This window comes from Loxodonta africana, chromosome 10 (genome assembly GCF_030014295.1).
Source record: "Loxodonta africana isolate mLoxAfr1 chromosome 10, mLoxAfr1.hap2, whole genome shotgun sequence".
Taxonomy (NCBI): Eukaryota; Metazoa; Chordata; class Mammalia; order Proboscidea; family Elephantidae; genus Loxodonta; species Loxodonta africana.
In genome coordinates, this window is record NC_087351.1 from 62274394 (window position 1) to 62301867 (window position 27474).

General features: G+C 35.4%; 1 protein-coding gene across 5 annotated transcripts in view; it reads right to left on the reverse strand.

The window, feature by feature from the left end:
* Positions 1 to 27474, reverse strand: part of MAP4K5 (mitogen-activated protein kinase kinase kinase kinase 5) — a 142767-nt gene that overhangs the window by 19311 nt on the left and 95982 nt on the right. For 4 of the 5 annotated variants that reach the window (XM_010588626.3, XM_064292455.1, XM_064292454.1 and 1 more), the window contains 14 exons: positions 27208 to 27339; positions 25266 to 25328; positions 23311 to 23392; positions 22095 to 22211; positions 13220 to 13298; positions 11439 to 11497; positions 10320 to 10387; positions 8941 to 8983; positions 8581 to 8791; positions 7633 to 7730; positions 7410 to 7451; positions 6428 to 6512; positions 3650 to 3729; positions 3291 to 3351 (listed from right to left, as the gene is read on the reverse strand). In XM_010588626.3, the coding sequence (XP_010586928.1) occupies positions 3291 to 3351; positions 3650 to 3729; positions 6428 to 6512; positions 7410 to 7451; positions 7633 to 7730; positions 8581 to 8791; positions 8941 to 8983; positions 10320 to 10387; positions 11439 to 11497; positions 13220 to 13298; positions 22095 to 22211; positions 23311 to 23392; positions 25266 to 25328; positions 27208 to 27339 (1220 nt within the window). The remainder of the gene's footprint in view (positions 1 to 3290; positions 3352 to 3649; positions 3730 to 6427; positions 6513 to 7409; positions 7452 to 7632; positions 7731 to 8580; positions 8792 to 8940; positions 8984 to 10319; positions 10388 to 11438; positions 11498 to 13219; positions 13299 to 22094; positions 22212 to 23310; positions 23393 to 25265; positions 25329 to 27207; positions 27340 to 27474) is intronic. The other variant, XM_064292453.1, reaches the window with a different exon arrangement.

A 27474-nucleotide genomic window follows, 5' to 3' on the forward strand; every position in this document is an offset into this window, starting at 1 on the left:
ACTGTTATAAAAATCCTACATCAGGCACTGAGTTACAATTATGCATACGCGGCTTTTAGTGAAGCATGGGAAATTTCTAAAAACTCTGGGACAGAGCTATTTATCAATAGCTATACCAATTTCCTTAGATTAAAACTGATTATGAATAAAGTTTTAAATATAAAAGGCTGAAATACCAAGAAAACTAAAGAAAACCAATATTATATGCCATAATACAAACATAATTGGGCTACAATTTTCATATATTTAAAAATATAGCCATGCTAAGCAGGGGAAGATATGGTAAACATCTTTTGATTCCTTATTATTATGGTACAGTAATATAACACACAAAAGTGTATCATTATTAAAAAACACACAAACACAGTATCTTAGCCTCATCAAGATTCTCTATGTTTTCTCAGGTTATAAACATTCTGCCTAATAAAGCACCACCTTTCCTCTCCCCTAGATATATAGATTGCTTGCTAGCGCCAAACACATATGTGCATTCATGTGAGTGCATGTGTGCAAGCGGACACACATGCATGCAAATGTGCACACGTACACACACCCTTAAGGAGAACAAAGTTTTCTATTGAGCTCTGCTATTTTTCTCCTTCCAGTTTCACAGGTCATCTTAACTAGCGTACAGAAAGAATTTATTCACAGGCTAGCTTTTCCCATGGTTATTTTATAAATACATAACATGAACCCTGTGTGGTTTTTAAGCTTATTAAATAGAAATAGGTTTATTTTCATAATAGCAATACAATGTACTAATGTTTTACTAAACAAAAGAAAAAAACGTGGGGGAAGCATAATTAAAATCAAACAGATTAAGTATTTTTTTGAGGACCCCTGCTTTTTAGGAGTCATTTATACACAAATAATATGCTTTTTTAAAGAATAATAAATTTTTTAAAATACCATTCTTACCCTCTTTGTCCAAGTTGTTCCTCACCAAGTAACATAAATGCACTGTCCCCTAAGATGCCTATCTAATCTTTCAAGTTGCTGTTGTCACTTTGATCCCATATAGACAGTTCTTAAAATAGCATAATGTTCAAGGCAGACATTTTTACTAGTTAAGCTAAACTACTGGGTTGTTATGAGTCAGAATAGACTTGATGGCAAGGGGCTTTTTTTTTTTTTTTTTGGTATAAATACCGTCATCAGCTCAAATACACGAATTTCTGAAGAATCTCTACCGGGTAATGGTTAGTGGTAGGGTTCAAGTTATTTATATGCATACACACTTAAAATTATGAAATAAAATGACATTTCTTAAATCAGACTTTAATTCATAATGATCAGTAAGTATAACTGCATGACAGCACTGGTGCTCTGGAGCATAAATAGATGAAAAGGTACACTCAGTACTGGAAAGCATGACAACGTGGTTAACTAAGAGCCAGAAAAGAATCCTTACAAATCTAATGAGATGTAAAGCACAAGAAGGTACCAAACAAAAGAAATGAAAATATAAAGAATACCAAAATAATTATTTAAGATGGAGAAAGGGGTGAATACTATTTTAATAGCTGACAGCACTAGGATTTATTAAGGGACACAGAGAAATAATAACTATCTTGTACTCTACTATCAGAACAAAAGCAAACAGCAAGTCTTTAGGTAGCCACTTAAACCTAAAATGTAAGAATATATTTTTTTGTAGGTAAGAATTAAAAAAAAAAAAAAGCCTAAAACACCTCCCAACCAACCACCACAACCAGAAAAAGAAAACACAAAAAACACAACTAGAATAGGTTGTTCTGGAATTCCTTGTTTAGAAGACTTTAGAGCACCAGTCTAAGATGGTTAATATGGGGCCGAGAACAACATGAACCCCACCAGGAAACATCTGTAAAAGGCTTCACAGTTTACTAAGCATTCTTGGATACCATCTCATTTAATCCTCACAACAACCGTGTGATGCTGTTATCACCATAATCCTCATCTTACAATTAAGAAAACTGCAGGGTTAAAGAGGGTAAGAGACTTTATCTAGGAAGCAGTCTAATTATCTGATTCTTTCCCTTTAACTGGTAATTCTCAATGAAGGGCAGGGACAATGGGGGAAGAGACTGAGTTAAAGGTCAAAATAATCACTGTGATGTCCCTGAGGTGTTTAGATGCTGGGTGGGTTTGGGAAGTGTTGCCCTAACTGAAGACAGGGTCTGTTCTCAAAGTTTCTTCATGCTTTAAGTTGATAGAAAACATCTGGAAGTCCCATAGTTTCTATACTACATTACAGCAGGGCTTTGAACCAGTTAGGTCTGGTTCGAATTCTTGCTGGGAATCTGGACTTTTAACAAATTCTCATACTTGTAAGAATACTATCTGCTATTGGTCAGGGACCAATTCTGAGAACCACTAGTAGAGCAAACCCAAAACTCACTGCCAAGTCGATTCCAAGTCATAGTGACCCTACAGGACAGAGCAGAACTGCCCCATAGGGTTACTAAAGCTGTAAATCTTTACGGAAGTAGATTGCCACATCTTTCTCCTGCACAGTGGCTGATGGGTTCAACCGCCAACCTTTTGGTTAGTAGCTGAGCACTTAACCCACTGTGCTACCAGGGCTTGCTTCTAATATAGCAGTGGTTCTCAAAATTTATTATACATAAGAATCGACTGGGATTAAAAAGCCCAATGCCGCCGAGTTGATTCCGCCTCATAGTGACCCAATAGGACAGAGTAGAACTGCCCTATAGGGTTTCCAAGGACTGGCTGGTGCATTCGAGCTGTTGACCTTTTGGTTAGCAGCCATAGCTCGCCAGAGCTCTTAACCACTGTGCCACAAGGGCTCCAACTGGGATTAGATAGGCCCATAAGACAAACAATAATACAGGTAACTCAACCACATATACAAGACTAAATGGGCACACCAGCCCAGGGGCAAAGACAAGAAGACAGGAGGGAATAGGAAAGCTAGACAAATGGAATTGAGGAACCCAAGGTCGAGAAGGAGAGAGTGTTGACATGCTACGGGGCTGGAAACCAATGTCACAAAACAATATGTGTTATTAACTGTTTAAAGAGAAACTGATTTGCTCTGTAAGCCTTCCTCTAAAGCACAATTGAAAAAAGAAAAAGAATCCACTGGGGATCTAGTTAAAATGTAGATTCTGATCTAGTATATTTGGGAGTAGAAATGCAAAATTCTCAGCATGGGTTCAAACCAGAACAAACCCATTCGAAGCCCTGGACTATACTTACCCAGAATACAAATAACACTAAAAATAATGCATATGAAAATTATACTTCTCTGCTGGTTCATGGTTTATCTTTAATCATAGTATACATACCTGATAATGACATTAAAGTATTATTGATAACGTACAGCCAAGTACACTTCCGAGGAAATAACTTTAAAAAAAAAAAAAAAAAAAGATGATAATTAAAACCCTCCAATTATCATTCTCTTATTCCTTAACCTCCAAATTCCAATATTTTGAAATGGTATAAAAATAACTATTTTTTATCTTTTAGTAAATTATCAAGACCTTAGAAAAAACATCTCTCAACATTAACATTATGAAGAATATGATTTTACCCCTTTATATATTAAAATCATTAAAATTAAAATTGGGACCCACATAAAATTAAGATATGCCTTTTATCAAATTTGTTCAAACTAATTCCTTGAATTAAAACTCCTAATTACCTGTTCCATTGTTGCCTCATGTAGCTCATTGAGATTCAATGTATAAATACCATCTTCAGTTCCAAAAATAATGTACTGATCTAAAACAGTTGAGATAAATTACCAGAATACACTATTATTTTCTGAAATCATTCACTAAAATAATGGTTTTATGTTTTAATGGTATTAAGAGTTAGCTACCCACTCATCCAATGAAGTTATTTTCTAAAATTCATGCTACCTTCTTTACCTCTTTCCCCAATTCTTATCTTCTAAAGGCAAATATATTCTGTTACACTAACTCTATCTTACTATCGATCCCCCCTTCAACATTTCTATATTTTAACTTTTTTATTATAGTTATATATATTTTGCAATATACTTCGAATGCTTATTTGAACAAAGCAATTATATAGTAAATATAAATTATAAATCATGACACCACCAGTAACAAAGAGCACATCTAGTACCCAGATCTTGGTAACAATTTCCACTGAAATGAACCAAGGCTTCTTGGAGAAAAGAATGACCCTGATTCTGGGGCAAGGAAGTACAAGACGAGCCTAGAAATCTTGTTGTGCCACGAATTAAGGAAGTGCTCAAAAAATGAAGACATAGCAAACAAAAAACACACGCAGGCCCACTGGTCAAAAACTCTGGAACAACTTAAGCATTAAAATAAATAATAAATAGTAATGAATTATATCCTACTGAATAAAATAAGAACTAATAAATTCAAACTGATGTAGTATATAAGTGAATAAATAGAGAAGGGAAAGCTCTCCTTCAGTAAATATAGAAGCAATGATGGAGTTAAAAATTGCCAATGGATACTACAACTAATGGGTGAAAGTCTGTTGAGCAAGAAAATATTTATACAGTCTCAATTTATCTCCACACTAGTTACTTATTAATTAGAGGGGAAAATAGTAAGCTTACAGCAGAGAAAGCTAGCGAGCACTGCCTTAACCAACTGATCAATGTTAGTATCACCAGTATCTGGACAAGCTGCTATCATGTGCCTCTTGATATGATGCAGTGAGAAGGACGCAATACACTTCTGTGGTATTTTGGCCAAAAATGCAAAACCTGATCTAAGCATGAGAACACATCAGACAAACACAAATTGAAGGACATTATACAAAATAAATGGCCCCACAAATGCCAAGATCAAGACAGGACAGAGAAAGACTGAAGAAAATTATTTCAGATTAAAGGAGACTAAAGAGACATGGTAGCTAAAGGCAACATATGACCCTAAATTGGATGTTGGACTGGGGGAAAGGGTTGGGAGACTATAAATGACATTATTGGGACAATTAATAAAATTTGAATATGGACTATGGATTAGAAAATATTATTATATCAATGTCAAATTTCCCTATCTTTATAAATATACTATGGTTATGTATGAGACCATTCTTGTTCCTAGAAAAATACACGTTGAAGTATAAGAGAAAGAACATGATGTCTCCAATTCATTCTTCTGTGATTCAGAAAAAAATGCATAGACAGATAATGATAAAAAAAAAAAAAAGGGGGTGGGGGGCAAAGTAGCAATAATTGGTGGATCTGAGAAGAGGGTGTACTGGAGTTCCTTGTACTATTTTTGTAACTTTTCTATAACTCTGAAATTATATAAAAAATAAAAGTTACAAGCAAAAAATAAGCCATCTTCTTACTTTTAAAATACATTTTTTTTTCTGTTTATACTTCCTAATAGTGGCATTTTGGAGCCCTCGTGGCACAGTGGTTAAGAGCTATGGCTGCTAACCAAAAGGCTGGCAGTTTGAATCCACCAGCCGCTCCTTGGAAACCCTATGGGGCAGTTCTACTCTGTTCTATAGGGTAGCTATGAGTCGGAACTGATTCCACAGCACCTAACAACAGGGGCATTTAAAATAGATCATTTTATGTCCTGTTTTTATTACCATATTGAAGAGGAAACAAACATTTCCTGAACACTCTCTATTGCCAAACCTTTGTTTGCTAATTGTCGGACACTCAAATAGGCTTCTCTCTTCCTTGTAACAAGGTAAGTACTAAGGGTTCTCCTATTACAAATCATTGCAGTAAGAATCAGAGGTGTTATGTTTTCCATGTCACATAGTAATGACAGAACTATAATTCAAACCCAGACTTATTTGGTTCCAAAGTTTTGCCTCTAGGTATGCCTCCTCGCTTTAAAATGATTCAGTCTAGATTTTAAAAACAAATGTTATTATTTTGAAATCATTTCAGACTTAGGGAAAAGTTAAAAAAGTACAAAGAATTCCTGAATACCCTTAATACAGATTGCACAAATATTAACACTGACTCCTTATGCTTCATCCTTCTCTCTCCACATGCACATTTTTTCCTGAACTGTTTAAGTTATAGGCATGATGCCCCTATACTCTTAAATATTTCAGTGTGTTTCTCCTAACAAAGAAAAAGAAAGGCTAATATAATCACAGTACAATGACCAAAATCAGGAAATTAACACTGAATAATACTATTATCTAATCTACAGACCTTACTGGTTGAAACTGTCGATTGTCCCAGTAATGTCCTTTAACGGTACAAGAATATCCAAAACTATGACTGTTATCAATTGTGTTGTCTCTTTAGTTTCCTTTAATCAGTTATTATATTTTAAATTCTAATGCCTTTAAATCAAAGCCCTACTTATCTGTTCAGGTTGTTGCAGGAACCTACACCATTAGTCTCCAAAGCCATATTTTTAAAGTAAACATCTCAGTTCACTGATCATAAACATCCTTTGCCATGAGAAATACTTTATTATTTTGGTAATTTTACCTTTTGTATCCGGATGTATCCAGGATGTTGCACAATTAATTTTCAAAGGGCAGCCATCAAAAACTTTTGAAAAACACGCTCCCATCTTATTTATAAAAACAGAAATGATGACTTATTTTATTAATTTTATATATTATTAGAAAATAGTTAAGATTATGAAATGTCAAACTTATTTGCATGTGCTTGTGGTTTTATCCAAAAATAAAATATTTTGATATAATTTAACCCCTTAAATCAAGGGAGTCTCATATTCCTTCCTTTGTAGGTCACTATTTTTGGGAGAAAATATCAAATATACCAAAACATCTACATATTTCAATGATACATTCTAGGACTTTTAAGTTACTGCTTTTCATTAGGACTAACATATATTGATGTGAAACAATGGATGATTTTATTCAATAACATTATAGTGATTGTAACTGTGGTATAACTCCCTCAGTGACAGGAGACAAAAAGACTAGTATTTATAACATATATTAGACTTTCACTGAATAAAAAAAGACAATTTATAAAGTGCCCCATTCACAGGATTGGCTGAACCACTTCACAGATGGGTAGCACTAGGCCAGTGAACAAGTATTAACATAAGCTTCCCTGCTCCTTTTCACTGTGTGTAGTCCAATGTGAAGATGGTTTTATGGGCAGAAAGATATTTAACTCACATAATGAAGATAGCACAGTGCTATAAGCATCATCATATTAAAATTAAATTGGTCTTTGTGGGCTAATCTGGGACGCTAACTGCCATTATTTATAAAAAGTAAAACAGAATCTCCAAATTTAACCAACGCATTCAAATTAGGGTACATGTATATCTAAACGCATCTACTGCCTTATATCACTGTCTACTGTTTTAGTTTGTATTTTAATGATACCCTTCCTTTCAATGGTTCAAGATACTTATTAGTAAAAAAACAAAACTATGATGCTTCTAAAGAAATAAAAAATGGCAAATGGTTCACATAAAAATATTTCTTACCAGTACTTTTGGGGTGGGTGGAAGGCCATTGATGACGGGTTTCTGTGGGAAAAGTAGTTTTTAATACTGTGAGACCTCCTACGCCTTAAAAAAAAATCTGTATACATTTAGAAACTGTTATTCAAATTCCTAAATAGATTATTCCCCTTACATGATAAATACAGAATTAGTTATAACTAATCACCAATTTTTTTTTTAATCACCAAATGCCTGTTATACCTACAGGGAAGTCTTGCTTGTCCTTTTTTCGTGGTAACTGTGGTGCTTGTGCTGATCCTTCTGTATTTTCACTCATTAGTTTTGAAATACCATCACCATTTCCTGAAAAGAATCATGTTTAAAAGTCACATGACTATACAAATAAGTATATTTTTCTTGAAAAAAATAATTTCCCCTTACTCCTATTACTTGTTTTCCTCTCGAGTAATCCTTTACTGGGCAATACCCTCAGATGAGTTAATTTGCCTTTGGTGCCTTTCTTTACTTTTGTAGAAGTAGCACTGCATCTTAAGCAGTGGTCTCGATCCATGAAAATAACTGTCTTTCTGTATTGTGAGAAGAATGAAATGTGATTTACTGACGCTGATACTCAAGGCCTTGTATAACTGAACTTCAATCTACCTTTTTAGTCTTGACTTTCAGTATATACCCTTCCAAAGCTCAAACTTCACCATACAAGCCTGTACTTCAAACACAATTCAGACTTGCCTGCTTTAGTACATTTGCTCATTCTTTGCTGTTCTCCAAGAATGCCTTTCAGAGTGGCTCCATCTACTGAAGGCTGCCCAAGCCCTATAAAATCCTGCAAGAGGCCCACCTCCTTTAGTCCCTATCCTACCTCCCCCGGAAATCTCTGGTTTTCTATTAAATGTAGTTAATTATTGTAGGAGAAAAGCTGTCTTGTCTAATGTTATGTGTGTATCGGTATACTCATGCTATAGACCCTAAGTTCTGGTGAATAGGAACATCTATTCTTTTTAGATCTTCTAATTTTTAGTAAGGTATCAAATCAAGGCTGAATTAGTCTGAATGTATTTATAGCCCATTTATGTGCAATTAAAGAACCTTCACAAAGATTTCAACAATAGTAAGACTGACTTAAAAAAAAAAAAAGATTTCTTAAATAGGAACGAATTGGCTTTCTTTTCAATGTTTACTTTGTTTTATTTACCAAGGTCACAGTATCTAGCTGTATGCACTCCAAGACTGCTGATACTGCTAGCCATACCAATCGAGGAAGTCTCTACTGCAGGACCACAACTTGGGCTACTCTGTCTTCTGAGAAGCTGGGGAGCTCTGCTCTCTGAATCAGGGCAACATTTTATGGTTGATGATTTTTCTTCATCTGGGAGGTTATCTTCAGGGTAACTGTTTATCCTTGGCTATTAATGATAACACAAAAAAAGTAATAATTTTACATCTTTGTACTCCCTGCCAGAAGAAAACTGTATTCATCTAAAATACATTTAAGAGAAATTTGAACAAGTTTAACAAAACTATTTGGAAACTGTCAAATCCTTAAGTAGCTCACCTTAGGAGGTAGGGGAGGTGGTATTGCATGTTCTGAGGTTGATCTAACACAAAGAGAATAACGCAATTTAGATGGTGATAAATGATCATAACATAAAACACAGGACACTATTAAATGTGCATTAAAATCTGTTTATATTCAGAGGACATAAAAGACAAAATAGATCATGGTATAGAGTATAAAACCTTCAAGGAAACCTAAGCTTACTAGTAATAAAAACCGATTCAGAATTTTAGAGTTGGAATCCACAGGGAATCACAGTGGCTAACAGCCTTAAATATTATCAAATATTTGCCAGGCAACAAAGTGTGGCCCTCAAACCAGCAACACTGGCATCACCTGGGAACTTTTATAAATGCAACCTCTAGACCTACTGAGTCAGAGTCTACATTTTAACAAGATCTCTAGGTGATCAACAGACACATTAAAATTTGAGAAGCACTGATCTAGCCCTCTGGTCCCAATCACTAATCCAGTCACTGCAATCAGGTGGGAAGCCATCTAGATTCTTAGATTCCAGTTTCAAAGATTGTATTCTGTAGCACGGATTGGCAAACTTTTCCTGTGAAAGGATAGATAGTAAATATTATAGTCTTTGTAGCCATACAGTGGTTGCAACTGCTTAACTCTGCTACCGTAGTATGAAAGCAGGCATAGATAATATATAAAAAATGAATTTTAATGAACCTTTATTTATGGGTACTGAAATCTGAATTTCACATAATTTCCATGTGTCACAGAATATTATTATCCTTTGATTTTTTTCAACCATTAAAAAATGTAAACACCATTCTTAGCTTGCAGGCCATATAAAAATAGGCAGCAGGCTGGATTTGGTCTACAGGCAGTAGTTTGCAAATCTCTGATCTATAGGCCTAATGTGGGGGCCCAGAAATCTGTCTTTTCGAAGGCTCTCTAGACAATGGAAACCCTGGTGGCGCAGCGGTTACAAGCTACAGCTGCTAATCAAAAGGTGTTTTTTTTTTTTCTCTAGACAACTGCAATGCAGAAATATATTTGGACAACTTATCCAGGTCAGCCCTCTTTAATTACTGAGGAAGACAATTGTAGAGAAATGAAATAACTACACTGGAGATGGAATTTGGGCTTTTGACTCTGATACAGTATTTTTCCCACAACATCATGTGATTCATCTTTTGGTATATTATCATTATACATAGTATATTCTGATTTAAAAATAAAAAACCTTAATGATCAATACATGATGATTTTTGGTTATAAAAAGTCAGAAGTTTTACAGGGACAAAAGGCACAGTACAATTTTTTAAAGAACATAAATGGAAGTTTATTAGAATAACTCCCCCCATACTGTTCTTATGTAATCATGTGAAATATGGTTCTTGAGTTAGAAAACTTACTTGCCAGTATTTGCACCATCAACAAAAGGATTCCACTGAAATACAAAGTTTGGGCCTGATGACACTCCCTGTGATGATAAAAAACGTGTATATAGTTTAAAATGCTACCTTGTAGCAGATATTAACCATTCTACTTGATTCAATAAAACATTCTAGTATCGTGACTGTTAATCATTCTGGCACTCAATCATTTGACATACTTAGGTCAATGACTCCTTATTAGTTGACTTCAACTCAAAAAATTCCATAAACATACTAAATAAAGTGTCAAATGTGACAAGTCCTCTTTATCAATATGCTAGTATATTCCAAAGCTAAACAGATAAAACCTCACTACTCCATTAGCATGGAGAAATATACATCATATTATTAAATTTTATCATTAATGTATTAGTGCTACTAATTTTTCCTACTAGCATAGAAACTGAGAATTTATTAGACTCTCATATATACAGTAAGACAAGTACTAATTCTAAATATCAAGGATGAAGAGATCACTTAACAGAAGACAATTACTCTAGAAACTATGCTTTCACTAAAGCTTAAAAGAAACAAGATGGTAACATAATGTCAAGAAGCAGTATACAATGAACACAGCAAAATTCTTACTAAAAAAATTAAACTATCTGCAAAAATTACATTTTAAAATGAAATACTAGTAGTTGAAATCTATTGTTTAAAAATGAAAACAGAAACAAAAACTATGATGGTACAAATACATACAATCTACCTACAATGATTTATCTATTACTTCTTTCCTTTTAATAGGGAAAAGACCAACCAAAGAGTAATCTCAAAATAAGAATAATGGTTAAAAAAAAAAAAAAAAAAGCTATATTAACAAATAAAACAAAATAGTTTAAAAAAACAGTAAAGCAACATAAAATGTAGAATCTATTACAAAACCAAACAGATCAATAAAAACAAAGATCCTGCGAGCTAAATAAGCTTCAAATTCCATATATTTAATAACTTCATGTAAATTCTTCGAAAGACTCAGGAGGGGTCAAAACTAATGCTTGAATGACTGTATTACTTTGCACTCTTCTCAAAGTACACCTCAGTATATATTTTCTCATATTCTAATGTGTAAAATAATTTAAAAGTCACAATTCCTACCACTTCATCCCGTGCTTCTGTTTCTTTTCTCAGAGGAGGCTCAAACTGTAATTTATCAACTGAAAAATATAGAATAGATATTTACAATTCAACGTCTTAAAGGGCTAACCTCAGAAATGTAATGAGAAGTATGTGAACAAGCAGGGGGTCGGGGGGAGGGAGTCAAGAGAAAAGGGGTAAGAAGAAAAGATGAGATCTCTTATTTGTTTACCAGACGACTACCCCTTTTTCTTTATGCTCACCCAAAACAAAGTAACAGTCCGGGAACCTGCTAACATCTCTACTTAATTCTTGATTGAACTCAGAAAATTATATAACACATTTTATATAAAGAGATTAAAAAAAGAATTAAAAGTAGATGATTAAGGGAAAAATGAAAGATTTTCTCTATCTAGTCTATAGACTATTTTGAAACTAAACTATAATTTCAGAGAAGACGTGAACTAAGAAATATTACCTATAAACTACTAAAAGAGGAAGTAATTTTTGTCAAGTTAAATGTTACAATGGTATTCAGGAACATAACATTGTATTTTGCTAAATGTGTATTTTATTTGGCCCAGAGTATTTTCAGAATTATTCCAAATATTCAAAAAATAATTTCCATTATATGAAATATTCTAAAGCAGAGAAAAGGATAGTTTATTATCTACTCATAAAAAGTACACAGAATTTTGAAATTCTAAAATCCAATGTGAAAAAAAAAAGCCCCCCCAAAATTATAAAACATTCATGCTTGGATCATAGCAGTGTAAGACTCCTAAATACAATCTTAGCAGATATTAAAGAAAGCACTCTCAAACAGGATTCAGTTGTCCTTATCACTAAAAACAAGATTTGTTAAGCAGTACAAAGTACTGACGACTCATTTATCACATTAAAACATAAGATTTTCAATAAAAGCTTGGAAGACATCCCATAAAATATAATATCTAATTTTTATTAATAACCTAAAATAAAAAGACCTAGCCATTAATGACTTTTTTTTTTAACATAATTAAAATTTTTTTAGTTCAAGGGCCATAATATAATTCATGAAGAACCACTTCACTCCTGAAATAGAGATAAGGCTTGTTTTTCTCACAACTAGAAATACTTGCAAGCGGGTATAGAGATTAACTCCAAAAGACATAAAGAAAGAAATCAAATACCATTTTTTAGTAATAAAATTTATATACCCAGAAAATTTAAAGACTTAAAACAATTCCTAGAGAAAATGTGTCATAAATTCGTAGGATTAACGTTATACTGAAATATGAACTACATCCAAATATGTTCACCAGTATCAGCAACTGAAATGAGAGATTTCATTTATACTAAAAATTTCCATTGCCTTCATTATTTATTATCCTCAGTCTTAGGTTAAATAAAAAGGGCAAATGGAATTTTCAAACTTAAGTTGGCCAAACTTTCCAAAATTCTTAAAATTCTTTAACCTAAAGTGTATTGTTGTTTTTTTTGCTTTAATTCCCTTAGGAGCTCATTAACTCTCTTCTGGTGAATCAAAACCTGAGCATCTCACACATTTGGGAATATTGCCTCCAATTCCTGTCTCTACAACATTACAGCTAATATAGCTAGACTGTCAGAGTTGGGTGTATGAAATCAGATTAGTTAGAATGAACAATCTCACCCTTGCCTGGAAGATCCAGGTATTCGGATATGTTAAAGTACGTAGCCTCAATTAGTCTGAGATTTTATTATTTCATAAGAAATACAAGAACATCCATCTAATTTAATTCTCCAAAAACACCAACTGAAAATATATACCAAACACATACAATTTATTTCTGAAGCTGTCCGTTCAGCTCTGGTATTCCTGTTTGTAGATCTAATGGTATGACGAATGATTGCATGGGGCTGTAAATATAAGCATAATATACACAAATTTCAATGATAAAGTGAAAAGGTCAAACTTTCTCTTTTTAATTAAGTGGTAATTTACGGACAAATATGATTATTTACTAATAAAATATAGGATAAACATAAAACAACAAAGAGAAAGATAATTTAAAAGCTTATTTGTTGCACGTTTATACTGTGTAAAATATTAAAGAAGTTCAAAGACATGTTAGACAGGGATCCTGTACTCAAAGAGCTTATAGTCTAGGAAGATGAGACACAGACACAAACCCAAGAAGAAAATAAATGTCACTAAGAAGATAAACTGATTACTCTTAATGCCCAGAGCAGAAGAAAGGACTTCTACCTGGAGGGGTATAGAGTTCTTCATGAAAGAACTGTAATCTGATATGGGGCCCTGAAAGACAAGTACGCTTTGGCTATGTAGCTATGTGGGAGAAGAATTCTAGACAGCAGAAATTTGAACTGACACAAGAAAGAAAAAGAAATTGTGTTTATATGGACTAGGGGTGTGTTTTTCTTTGACTACAGTGATGATTAGGTAAAGAAATGATAAAACTGAAAAGACTGTGGTAAACCAGATTATGATGGGCTCTAAATGCCAAGCTAGAGCTCTCAGTTTTATTTTCTTGTCTAAAAAAGGAATTCTTGGAGATTTTAAAGCAAGGGAGAGGCATCACAAGTCGGGCTTTACGTGTAATCTGGTAAGTGTGTAAGAGAGCACAGAGGAGAGAAATATTGGATACTGGGAGGTCAGGTAAGAATACTGAATGTAGTAAGCCAAGTGAGAGGCTTACTACTTTCATACCTCCACTCTCTTTTATAAGCTCCTGCTTCTTTGAAGCTAAATCTTTAGCTCAACCTCTATGCACCAAATTTCTGATGACTGTTTCTCACTGACTGATGACTCGGAAAGTGGCTCACGTTTTTTCCCTTCCAGCTCAGGACTCACCATCATACCAAAGGACTTCAAAGGCCCAGGTAGATGCACTCACTATCCATTGCTCTCAACTTAAGTTCTATGATGTCATCTCTAAAGACATTCTCCCGTACTTCAACGCATTCTCTACTCCTAGGATCACATCCTGGATTCTGTTATCAACTCTGATATCACAAATTCATGCTATACTCTAAATGTCAGACCCTCTGAGCTTGCAATTACTCCCACTGCACTTCTTTAATGTTTCCACTGAGAAGCTCAAGTCCGTGAATCCAGTACTTTCTCACTTTCCATCAGCATCTCTCCTGTCTTCACTTTTCTCTCTATCCAATTTTAGATCAGGGTTTTGAACCAGTTTGTTCTGGTTCAAACCCCTGCTGAGAATGTGCATTTCTAACAAGTTCTGAGGTGATGCTAATGCTGCTGATTAGGGACCAATTCTGAGAACCTATACTAGAGCAGTGGTTCTCAAAATTTATTACACATAAGAATCACCTGGGGATCTTGTTAAACTGCAGATTCTGTTCAGTACATCTGAGGTGGAAATGCAAATTCTCAGCAGTGGTTAGAACCAGAATGAACTGGTTCCGAACTCTGGTTTAGATCTAGTGGTCCCCAATTTTAAGCAATCTCTTGCCAATATCTTAAGTTTCCTTTGCCCCACCGTCCTTCAGTACACTGGCATGGCAAAATGGCAACCATGGATGAACTCAACTAGCTACTTTTGTGTTCACATCTGAGCTATCAATCAATGCTGGAGAAAAATTATAAAGCAGAAAACATTGAAAACTCACCTCATCTGAGCCCTCAAGTTTGCCCACAAACACTTCCCTAGTCATTTTACCCATCCATTTTCTTTAATTGCTATTTCATACTTTCTCCACACTCCTTAAACACACCATTTCCTTCACTTTCAGATGAACTTGCCACTTACTTCACAGAGAAAACAGAAGCTATCACACATGACTTACTCAACTTCTAGCTGTACTCTCAACCATCTTCCTCACTAATGCAAGGGAAGAAGTCTAAAACCAACTCACTCATCATACTCTAGATCCATTTCTCCTTCCTTTTTAGGGACTTTGCCTATTTATCTTGCCTCTCTTGAATCATCTATCTACTGGACCCTTCTGACAAGAATTTAAACCTGTTCAAGCTCCCCGCCCACCTAAAAAATAAATGAATAAACACCCTCTCTTCAACTCATTCTCCTCTACTTACTGCTCTATCCTACACCTCCCTTTCACAACAAAATTTCATAAATGAATTACTAGATTGGATATAAATGAATTGCTAGATTGGAGTGTTATCAAAACAGTCCAATCTAGTTTCTCCTCCACTATCTGAAAACTACCCTTGTTAAAATCATCAAACAATAACACTTAAATACCAAGACTACCTTAACGTAACTTCCAGGCAGTATCCTTGTTGAAATTCTTTTTTATTTCAATGTTACCAATCTCATTTGCCAGTTCCATTTCCTTGATCCTTAACTTTTGGAAGAAATACTCTTTTTTTGTTGTTGTTGTAAATATTATCTATCACACAATTTTTGCCAATTCAATGTGTTACAGGTGTACAACTTATTGACAGCAATTAAAATAATTGGCTGTGCAACCCTTCTCTTAATCAATGTGATTATTTCCATCACTGTTAAACACTCCTTTCCCCCTCCCTCTTGCCTCTGGTAACCACTGATAAACTGTTGTCTATACATTCGCCTTTTCTTTTCTTTTCTTTTCTTTTTTTATATAAGTGAGGTCATAAAATATTTGTCCTTTTGTGATTGACTTATTTCATTCAGCATATCTTCAAGCTACATCCATCCTACTGGCTGAGTAAAAAAAAAAAAATTTTTTTTTTTTTTTTACTGGCTGAATAGTATTCCATTATTCCTATGTACAACACTCTTTTTATCTGTTCATCTGTTGATGGGCATTTATGTTGTTTCCCCCTTTTGGCCATTGTGAATAGTGCTGCAACGAACACTGGTGTACAAGTCTCTGCTTTAAGGTCTTTTCAGTATATATCTAGGGGTGCAACTGCTGGGTCATATGGTAGTTCTGAGGAGCCCTGGTGATGCAGCGGTTAAGAGCTCTGCCGCTAATTGAAAGGTTGGTGGTTTGAACCCACCAGCCACTCTGCCGGAAAAAGATGTAGTAGTCTGCTTCCATAAAGATTTCAACCTTGGAAACTCCATGGAGCAGTTCTACTCTATCTACATGGTTGCTATGAGTCAGAATCAACTTGATGGCAATAGGTTTGGTTTTTGATGGTAGCTCTATGTGATGGTCAAGATTGTGCGTCAACTTGGCTGGGCCATGATCCTCAGTGTTTTGGCAGGTGTATAATGTTGTGATCACTTTCCTGTTGAAATGTGATATGGGATCACCCCCATGATGGATTCTGCTGAGTGGTACCAGTAGGGGTGGAGCCTATGGCGGCTCACTACACCCTCAGCCTTCATCTCTCCATCTTCCACTGCCTACTTCCTTCCTGCTCACCTTGGAAAGGTTGTTGGCTTGTTCTAGATCCAGCAGCTGTCTCTTGACTGACCTCTGGTTCTTGGGACTTGAGTTAACAGCTTACCTGTCCATTTTGGGATTCGCTGATCTTCACAGCCCGCAAGCAAGAGTCCTGCTCCCTGACCTGCCTATCTTGGGTTCACCAATCCCTGCAGCTAAGTGACTCAGGAGAAATCTTGAGATCTTGCCTGCTGACCTTGGGGATTCCTGGACTGTCACAACCTGTGGGCGGGATCCCTGCTCTCCAACCTGCTCGTCTTGGGTTCACCAGCTTCTGTGGCTCTGTGAATTGGGAAAGGACTCTATCCTGATTCAAGGACTTGGGACGTCCAATGCCTACAATCGTGTGAGCTGTTTCCTTAATATAAATCTCTCTCTACATATATTTATATGCATTACTGGTTTTGCTTCTCTAGAGAACCCAGCTTTAGACACTCTATTTTTAGTTTTTTGAGGAACTGCAACAGTGTTTCCCACAACCTTTTTGCATTCCCACCAGCAAAGGGTAATTTCCCCACATCCTTGTCAACATTTGTTATTTTCTGTTTTTTAAATCTTAGCCATCCTAGTGGGAGTGAAATGAATCTCATAATGGTTTTTTTTTAAATTTTTTATTGTACTTTACATGAAGGTTTAGAGAACTAGTTTCTCATTAAACAGTCAGCACACACTGTTCTATGACACTGGTTAAGAACATGTCAATACTCTCCCTTCTCAACCCTGGGCTCCCTATTACCAGCTTCCCTGTTTCCTCCTGCCTCCTTGTCCCTGCCTCTGGGCTGGTGTACCCCTTTAGTCTCATTTTGTTTTATGGGGTGGTCCAATCTTTGGCTGAAGGGTGAACCTCAGGAGTGACTTCATTACTGAGCTGAAAGGGTGTCCGGGGGCCATACTCAGGGTTTCTCCAATCTCTGTCAGGTCAGCAAGTCTAGTCTTTCTTTTTGAGTTAGAATTTTGTTCTACATTTCTCTCCAGTCCTGTGCAGGACCCTCTATTATGATCCTTGTCAGTGTACTTTCAGAGGTGGTAGCAAGTCACCATCCATCACTGTGGTTTTGATTTGCATCTCTCAGATAGCTAATGATGCTGAGCCATCTTTTCATGTGTTTGGTGGCTATCTGAAAATCCTTGGTGAAAAGTCTATTCAAATCTTTTGCCCATTTTATAATTAGGTTATTTGTCTTTCTGTTGTTAAGCTGTCAAAGTTTTGTATGTTGTTGTTACGTGCTGTCAAGTTAGTTCTGACTCACAGTGACCCTAGGTACAGAATGAAACATTGCTCAGTCCTGCGCCACCCTCACAATCGCTGTTATGCTTGAGCCCATAGTTGCAGCCACTGTGTCAATCTATCTTGTTGAGGGTCTTCCTTTTTTTCGCCATCTACTTTACCAAGCATGATATCCTTCTCCAGGGACTGGTCTCTTCAGATAATGTGTCCAAAGTATGCGAGAAGAAGTCTAACCATCCTTGCTTCCAAGGAACATTCTGGCTTATTTCTTCCAAGACAGATTTGTTTGTTCTGCTGGCAGGCCATAGTATATTCAACATTCTTCACCAACACCATAATTCAAATGCATCAATTCTTCTTCGGTCTTCCTTTTTTACTGTTCAGCTTCTGCATGCATATGAGGCGATTGAAAACACCATGGCTTGGGTCAGGCACATCTTAGTCCTTAGAGTGACATCTTTACTTTTTAACACTTTAAAAAGAGTTATTTTGCAGCACATTTGCCCAATGCAGTGCATTGTTTGATTTCGTGACTAAAGTTTCATAAATATTTTGGTTATTAGATTCTTTTTGGATATATGGTTTACAAAGATATTCTTAGAAGAAAAAGCAGGTGCAACGCTGTCAGGTCTAGCTTTTAACAATGGATTATCTAATAAAAAAAGTACAGACAGCAAGAAACAAAATAAATAAATGGCACCTCATAAAAATTAAAAACTTTTGTTCATCAAAAGACTTTACCAAAAAAGTGAAAAGGCAAGTGTTTTACTCTGGGTTCTCTAGAGAAGCAAGACCAGCAAAGCACACGTGTGTGTGTATATATATATATCATTGTTGTTGAGTCAATTCTGATTCACAGTGACCCTGTAGAACAGTCTAACTGCCCCTAAGGTTTCCAAGGAGCAGCTGGTAGATTCTAACCGCCAACCCTTCAGTTAGCAGCCAGTCTCTTAACCACTGCGCCACCAGGGCTCCCCATGTATGTGTACGTGTGTGTGCGTGTATATATATATATATATACGCACACACACATATATACATACATGTATGTATGTGTATACACACACACACGCATACATGTAGGGGGGGAGAGAGAGAGAGAAAGATTTATTCCAAGGAAATGGTTCAAGGAGTTGTAGAGCCTGGCAAGTCCCAAGTCCATGGGTCAAGGCTTCATGCTGGAAGCTTCTCCTGACTCATGTATCTGCAGGGGCTGACAAACCTAAGACCAGCAGGTCAGACGCCAGGCCACTGGCTCATGGGCTACGGAGGTTGATGAATCTAATATCAGCAGGTAAGACAGTAGGCTGCTGGCTCACAGGCTGTGGAGGCTGACGAATCCCAAGATCAGCAGGTAATACGGCAAGCCACTGGCTCAAGTGCCAAGAACCAGAGGTCAGACGATGACGAGCCGGATACAGGATCCAAAGCAAGTGTGTGGGTTTTACCAGACATCCATATACATATTGGATGCAGGCCACACCTCTGAGGAAACTTCCCTTACAACTGATTGGCTGATCACAACATGGAGGATGACTATATCATTACATAACTGCCAAACTGTATCATTATATAAGCCCCAAACTATATCACTACATAACTGCCAAACCACTGAGAATCATAGCCCAACCAAATTGACACAACCTTAGCCATCACAACAAGCTACTGACTGGGAGAATGCCCTTACGCTTTTAAAACGCAACATTTTAATTATGGTTTGCAGTGGCTAGTATCTAGCTCTGTAACCTCATCTCCCACCACTTCCTTCCTTATTTTCCGCTCTAGCCAGACTGACTTTTCTTTAGTTCCTCAAGCACCACCCTTTCTTTCATCACTTGGCTTTCAAACATACTATATTCCCTCTGCTCACAACACATATGCCTGCACTCTTCTAATTCCAATTTATTCTTCAGAGTTTAAGCTTAAATATTACTTCTACAATGAGTCCTTTCCTCTCCCTATGTCTCTGAAGCACTCCATTCCATAACAGTTATCATACTTGTAAATTACTTGTATGTGTTTTTGAACTTCCTTTGAGACTATAAGCTCTTTGAAGGCAGGGACAGCAGCAGTCTCATCCACCAATGTGTTCTCAACTGCCTGGTACAAGGTTTTGCATTTAAAGGAAGAAAAAGTATGGTGATATGCTTAAACAAAATTAGAGAACTTAGAAGGTAAAGTGGATTTGGGAAGTCCAGCAAAATGGTGTGAGGAATAAAAGAAACACTTACTTATTAATATAACCAGTGAACGGTTATTGGAGAATCAAGTAACAAACAATTCTACCTTTAAGCTGTAATAATTTTTGAATATTAATGATATTATTTATCAATCCCAAATCTGAAAATGATGGCTTAAGTAGGAAAAAATTCTATGCATGGCTGGTTTATTTAATATTTTCTATTAAAGTTCATTTGATATTCAACCAAAGATCCACTGAGTACCCTACTACGTGCCAGGACGATGCTACATACTAGGCAATGAGGAAGCAAAAGATTAGCTTTTAAAGATCTTCCAAATACTATTTTTATTAAGTGTGTATACAGAAATGACGGTGTTATTAACTAAGGGAGTAGACTCTGAAGTCGGTTTGCCTGGATCCAAATCCTGGCTCTACCACTTACTAGCTGTGTGACCTCAGGTAAATTATTTTTGTTCTTTGTCCCTCATTTCCTTATTTGTAAAATGAGGATATTAATAATACCTACCTCAAAGGACTGTTCTGTGTATTAGATGAATCAACATGGAAATTATTTGGCATAATGCTTGGCACACAATGGATACTCACTGTTAGTATCTATTATGATATGAATTAGGTATAATTTAAAAAACTAAAGAACATGAAGCAGAAAATTCTATTCAATTAATAACATGTAAACTTTAGTTCTGTACTCTGGCTAGAAATAAAAGTAGAGATAAAAAGGAAAATAAAGGCATAAAGAAAATGAATAGACAGATGCAGAGAAACAGATGTAAAAAGGAAGCACAAGAGAAGAGGAAGAGATGCTGGTGAAAAAAACAGTTGTGTTATAAACAGGCATAAACAGGTACCTGCCAACGAGCAGGAAGTCCCTCACTCTTGATTTACAAGTTGCGCTGTTAAATGTAATATATTCAAAATAATTCTACAGTATTTTCTGAGAAAGATACCATAGTTTTGAATAGCCCTACATGTAATTATAGAAAAAATAGTTTCCCAAAAATATGGGAAAGGAGGAAATTATATAAGAATTTCAACTTCAATCTTTAAAATTATTTGTATTCTGTTAATAATCTGTATGTGAATGAGCCCCGGTGGTACAGTGGTTAAGTGCTCGGATCCTAACTGAAAGGTCAGTAGTTCTAATCCACCAGCCGCTCCACAAGAGAAAGACGTATGGCACTCTGCCTTATAGGATCGCTATGAGTCAGAATCGACTTGCTGACAAGGGTAATAATTTGTATAATAGACCCCAAACCCACTGCTGTCAAGTCAGTTCCGACTCGTAGCGACCCTACAGGACAAAGTAGAACTGCCCCATGGAGTTTCCAAGGAGCACCTGGCAGATCTGAACTGCCGATCTCTTGGTTAGCAGCTGTAGCACTTAACCACTTTGCCACCAGGGTTTCCTTGTGTAACAGAGGAACTACAAAAATGATCCAGGAAGTCTCTTTCATGAAAAATAATACATACATGTTGTGCTTTGGCTAAATTTTTGTTCTCTTAGTCCAATGCAATGTTCTTAAAACTTTTATTCCTTGGAAAAAACGTGCTTTATGTATGTCCTGTATGTCCTGTAGAAAATTCAAACTTTCACTTGAGAAGCTGAGGTCTGAGAAGAACGGACAACACTAAAAGCATGGAAGAGATAAATAACAACCACTTCTAGATTTCTGGGGGAGAAAGGGGCAGACCTGATTCTAATCTCAGCTACCTCTTCAAATTTTTAGGCAAACTAAGTGGCGGGGGGGGAGGGGCAGAGACAGTGATAAGGAGTGGAACACTGTTAATCTTTGTACTACACCTATCTTAATCAACTTGAAAACTTCAATTAGAAAACAAATTCTAAGGCCATATTAAATATTTGTTTTTAAAAATTAAGCTGTAAACACTTCCTTACCTCAAAGTCATCATCATCTCCTTCAGTGTAATGTGCATGGTTGTCTGGATTGTTCACTTTGTCCAACAGTTCAACCGCTAGGGCCCTAGAAAGACCAGGCTGCCCAACAAAAGTATGCTAAGCAAAAACAAAACAAGATTTCATGAATATGTCTTTACATCTATGACATACATAAAATGTTATTTGTGGTTTACAATTAGTAAATATCCAAAAAAACCCAAACTTGTTGCCCTTGAGTTGATTCCAACTCATAGCGACCCTATAGGACAGAGGAAAACTGCCCCATAGGGTTTCCAAGGAGCAGCTGGCAGATCTGAACTGCTGACCTTTTGGTTAGCAGCCTGACCTCTTAATTAACCATAGCTCCTAGTAACTATCAGAGACACGCATATGGGAACCTACTAATACAAATAAATCAGAAAATGTATTAAAAATATTAACGGAGAATCCAGAATTATATATTATATAACTAAAGAACCTTTGTGGGGTAAATCTGTAACATGGATAATTTCTCCATATAGTTATTTCATCTACATTACAGGTAAAATTTTAACCGTGTCTATACCAATGACATTCATTACCCATGTCATTATACTGATAAGCAAATAAATATTGCGAACAGTCCGTTATTACAACAGGAAAAAAAATACAAATCACATGTATTCTATTACATTTGATTCTGTAAAATTTTGTTAACATACAAAGAAATGTACATAATTAAATACTGTAACATTTCAATAAAACTCGGGTTGTTGTAATCACTGACTTTTTCTAATACAAAAGTATTTTAAACATACAAATACACACAGGGCATCCTGTAAATTTACACAGGAAGCCAAGAAAAGCAATTTTAGATGACGGAACATTTTTAAGAGCTTTCTCTAAGGCAGGGGTTGGCATACTACGGTCCATGGACAAAATATGGTACACTACCTCTTTTTGCAAATAAAGTTTTATTGGAACACAGCCATATTCATTTATATGTATTGCCTATGGCTGTTTTTACACTACAACGGCAGAAGTGAGTAGCTGCAACAGAGGCCGTATGGCTCATAAAGCCTAAAATATTTAGCATTTTAGCCCTTTACAGAGTTCACCAACTCCTGCTCTAAAAGATCATTAACATTTTTATATTAAAAACTAAATACTTTTGTTCTAATGATAGGCTAATCGTTGTCTGACTACAGAAAATGCCCCTAAAATTTCAATGACTTACAGTCAGAAGTCTTTCAGCAGTTGGTCTTTTTTTGGGGTTTTTGGTTAGTGCTATTTTGACAAAATTATGGAATGTTGATGACCTTCAAATAAAAAGAGACACGTACAAAAATATTTCACTAATATTAGTTATTTGGTGTTACTAAATAAAATTAACTTACAAGCAGTTAGCAAATCTGAAATGCATAGTTTTTTCCTTATGCCTCTTAGCTCTATACAAGCCAAAATATTAAACCCCAAAGCAAAGTAGATTACTTGGAAACATCTGTGTCAGTTTTTTATTTCTTAAGCAAAATACAATTAGGACAAAGAATAGTAATATAAAACCTCTAAAAAATACATAAAAAATCAAACAAGGCAGATTGTGTCATATGATTTATAATCCTGTGTTCTAGGTACTACTTAGGAATTAAAATGATCTTTTCTCATTTCATAATTTATAAAACAAATAAGTGTTGTTGCTATACCAAGAATCGGATGGCATGGAGGTAGTGTAAGAGACTATTTAAATCCTAAAAAGGCTACTGAATTTCTTATGAAAGAGGACAAAGAGAGCAATTTTAGCAATCAGAAGGGTTTTCTAACCACCTGCATGCATGAGGTGGGGAAAGGGAGAAGATATAACGTAATTAAAGAAATCATGTTTTGATTATTAATTAATGACAAAGAGGTGTATTTCCACCATTGCCAAAATTCCACTGGAGGAGGGACTGTGCAAGAACCAAAGAGATGGAATAATCCGAGTGATTAGCAATGAAGGCAACCACACGGCACTTCTCTGTAGAGGAATCAAATTACTGCATTGTATTTGGTGGCTCATTTGGCAAAGACAGCATGGAGTCAGATAGTATCTGAGACTGGCAAAGGTTCTTCAATGCTAACGACTGCAGAGAATCTGACTGTGAATTTACTGTTAACAGCTTATAGTTACTCATTCCTGAATGTTCAGTAATTCCTGCCATAAAGTCTTCCAGTTCAGATGCCTAGGAACTTAGGGTACAGAAACAGAAAGCAACCAGCATCAATACAAAAGAATACAGCTAACAACAGTATATAAATTCCTTGACTTCCACAGTGTAATTTGTCTTTCACTCCTGGCACCACCCGGAACAGTCAGGCTCCTAATAACACTATGCACAGGCAGGCTAACGAAGCATAAAGCAAGTGATTTAGAACCTTCTCTTTTTTTTTCTAGGGGAGGGGCCTCTTAGAATCTGAAATAAGCTAGGGACTCCCTCCCCAGAAGAAATGGATATACACACAGAATTGTGGGGGCTCATGGACCACCAAGAAATTCATATAATGTAGATTAAGAATTCCTAAATTTAGGAACTTGGAAATTTTTATTTATATAGTTTCTTTCATTAAAGGTATAAGGAAGATATCACCAGAAAAATAACTTTTAATTTTTATCATCCAATTGAAGACATCCTTACGGACCATCGGGATAGGCACAATGCTTTACTTTGTACAAGATGAAAACAACCTTTGAATATTATGAAAGAAGGAAGGGAAACCCAATAGAGACTGATTAAGTGTCATGGTATCTGGGAAACCTCTTCATATCATCACCCATGAGAGTCAGCATGTAAATGGGAGTAAATGAATGCAGGGCAAAAAATAAATAAATCTCCAAAATCTTAATGTATACGTTTTTTTGGATATCCATTTGTATATATTTCAAATCCTTTCCTTACCATACATCTTACCCTAGCTGCCAAAAAGCTAAGAACATGATTTTGAGTTCTTACGAGAGGCAGCAGGTCAGAAAGGGGTGTTGGACCAAAAAATAAATCTAGATGCTTGCCATAGCTCTGCAAGTAAATTACCTGGGTAACCTCGGGCAAACTGCTTAATGCCTCTAGACTTCAATTTTATCATCTATAAAATAAGAGAACTGAACCCGTGTTCCTTCCAATTGTAAAATTGTATAAATCCATATATTCTTTAACTCACCATTTTGTTTTGTCCTTTAGTTTTGGAGGCTGAAAATTACTTTTTGACATTAAGAAGAGGGCCCTGAAATAAAAATTTCAGTTAAATAAGATCAATACCAAAATACTTGTATTACTACATCTAGTGATCAGAATGAACACTCTGTAATGGATTTATACAAGATGACTACATATGTAGGCATTGATGAAAACTGGTATAAATACAGAAACTGAGTTTTCCGTATCTTGGACAGTTCATGGAAAACTGCTCCTGGCTATAGAGAAGATCTTTAAATTTCAAAGAAGCCTGTATTCACAAGGAAATGCTACCAAATGTTAGAGAAGGGTTTTATTACCACACTGTTACAAATATAACTAGTATTGCATCTTAAGCACATGTCTACATAATTGTATTATCATTCTGTAACACTGAGATAATATGTTACTCTAACATTAGGTTGTATGTTTACGCAAAGATTGGTCTCTATCACTGTTTTGTGTGTATAAGCATATTCTACCCATTTCCTGATGTTTCTCTTTTTAGACAGTAATTTTCCATATTCCCCTTTCTCTGGTATATTACATGAATGATACAGAGGCCAACCTGAAAGAACACTTTCTTTCTCCGTGAATTCACTTTTGACCCATTTTGCCATGGATTATGTAGGTAGAACAATGGAGGATGTAAGAAGGAAGTTCTAAAATGCTCTATTTTAGCTTTTCCTATAAAACTCCTTTCAGGTTTCTAAGAAGATTCTTTAGCCTTTTTTTTTTTATTATATCAAAGTTATTTTTTGTTTTTAAGTTATTAAATGATTCATATGAAGGAAAATTGAAAAAGAAAAGACCTATAATCCCGCCACTGTAAGATATTAACTATTTAAAATGTTCTGTTGTTCTTTTTAGATTTTACCTAAGTGCTTACCAATTACATTTTTATAATCATAATACTGCATTCTGCTTTTTTACTAATAATCAATTTTCCATACTGCTTTGATTTATACATATGTAATAGCTGCTTTAACTGCTATAATAATTTATACTGAACAATTCACCTACTGTTAGACATTTAGACTTTCTCTTCTTGGATTATTTCCTAAATATAATTTCTAAATAGTGGAATCACTGAAAACATTTGTATGCCCTTAACAAATAACATCAAGCTATTTTCCTAAAGGTTTATACTTATCTGCATTCCAGGTAAAGGTATTTTTATAATCAGTTGCTTGTGGGGTCAAAGGTTTCCCATATGTTTCTTTAGTATCTGGTACTTGCTCATAAACAATCTACCTTTTGCCTCTTTGTTGGGGGGGGATGTCTTTGAATGAGTTCCTTACATTGTACACAATATTAGTCCTTTCTCTAGCATATCTAAGGGGAACATTTTCCCCAAGCTATTGGTTTTCTTTTTAATTTTATACCAAAGTTTAAATCTTAGCCCAATTAATGTTTACCTTCAAAATATTGAAAAACCTTTCCAAAGGCCCTCAAATATTTGAGACAACATATGCTAAAATGTAAATGATAATTACAAAAAGCACAGCTATCTCTTCATTATCCCTAGGCAAAGAAAAAAGAAAGAAATGAGAATATAAAAAAATCTCATCTGCATTTGTTTAAAATTCTAATTAGGACAAAAAAGAAACAAGTTCAATTGATGAGAGAATACACCTAAAGACTCAAAAAAGACCTTTTTAATGATAACTGCTATCGCCTAGCATGACTATTAAGGAAAGTTTCTTTCATGGAAAATCTTCAAACAGAATAGACAACTCCCTATATGCTGTTTTAGGAATAGCAAGACCAGAGGAAAAGTTTTAGATAAGATTACCTCTAAGTCCCTCACACACATCTTTATTATGTTGACACACTGGAGAATGAGCTTGGAATACCTAGTTCAACAGTATGTAACACTCTCCCAAAGATTTTATTAATAACTACATAATTGTAAATAATGAGAACACCTCATTGGATGAAGATCAAACATAGGTGGCTGAAGTTCTCCAAGTTCAATTGCTGTTATTCCTACCGCCCAGATATCACAGAGCTGGTTGTAGCCACCATTCTTTTCCACCGCTGCAACTTCTGGGGCCATCCTAGAAGGAATCAATGATTATAATATTTTTATTTTTAAAAAATGATATGAAATTTACTATTTCTTGTTATATTCATTCTACTTTTTATAGCTGAACAAAAGAAATTAGAAAACAGAAATCTATACTAGTCAGTAA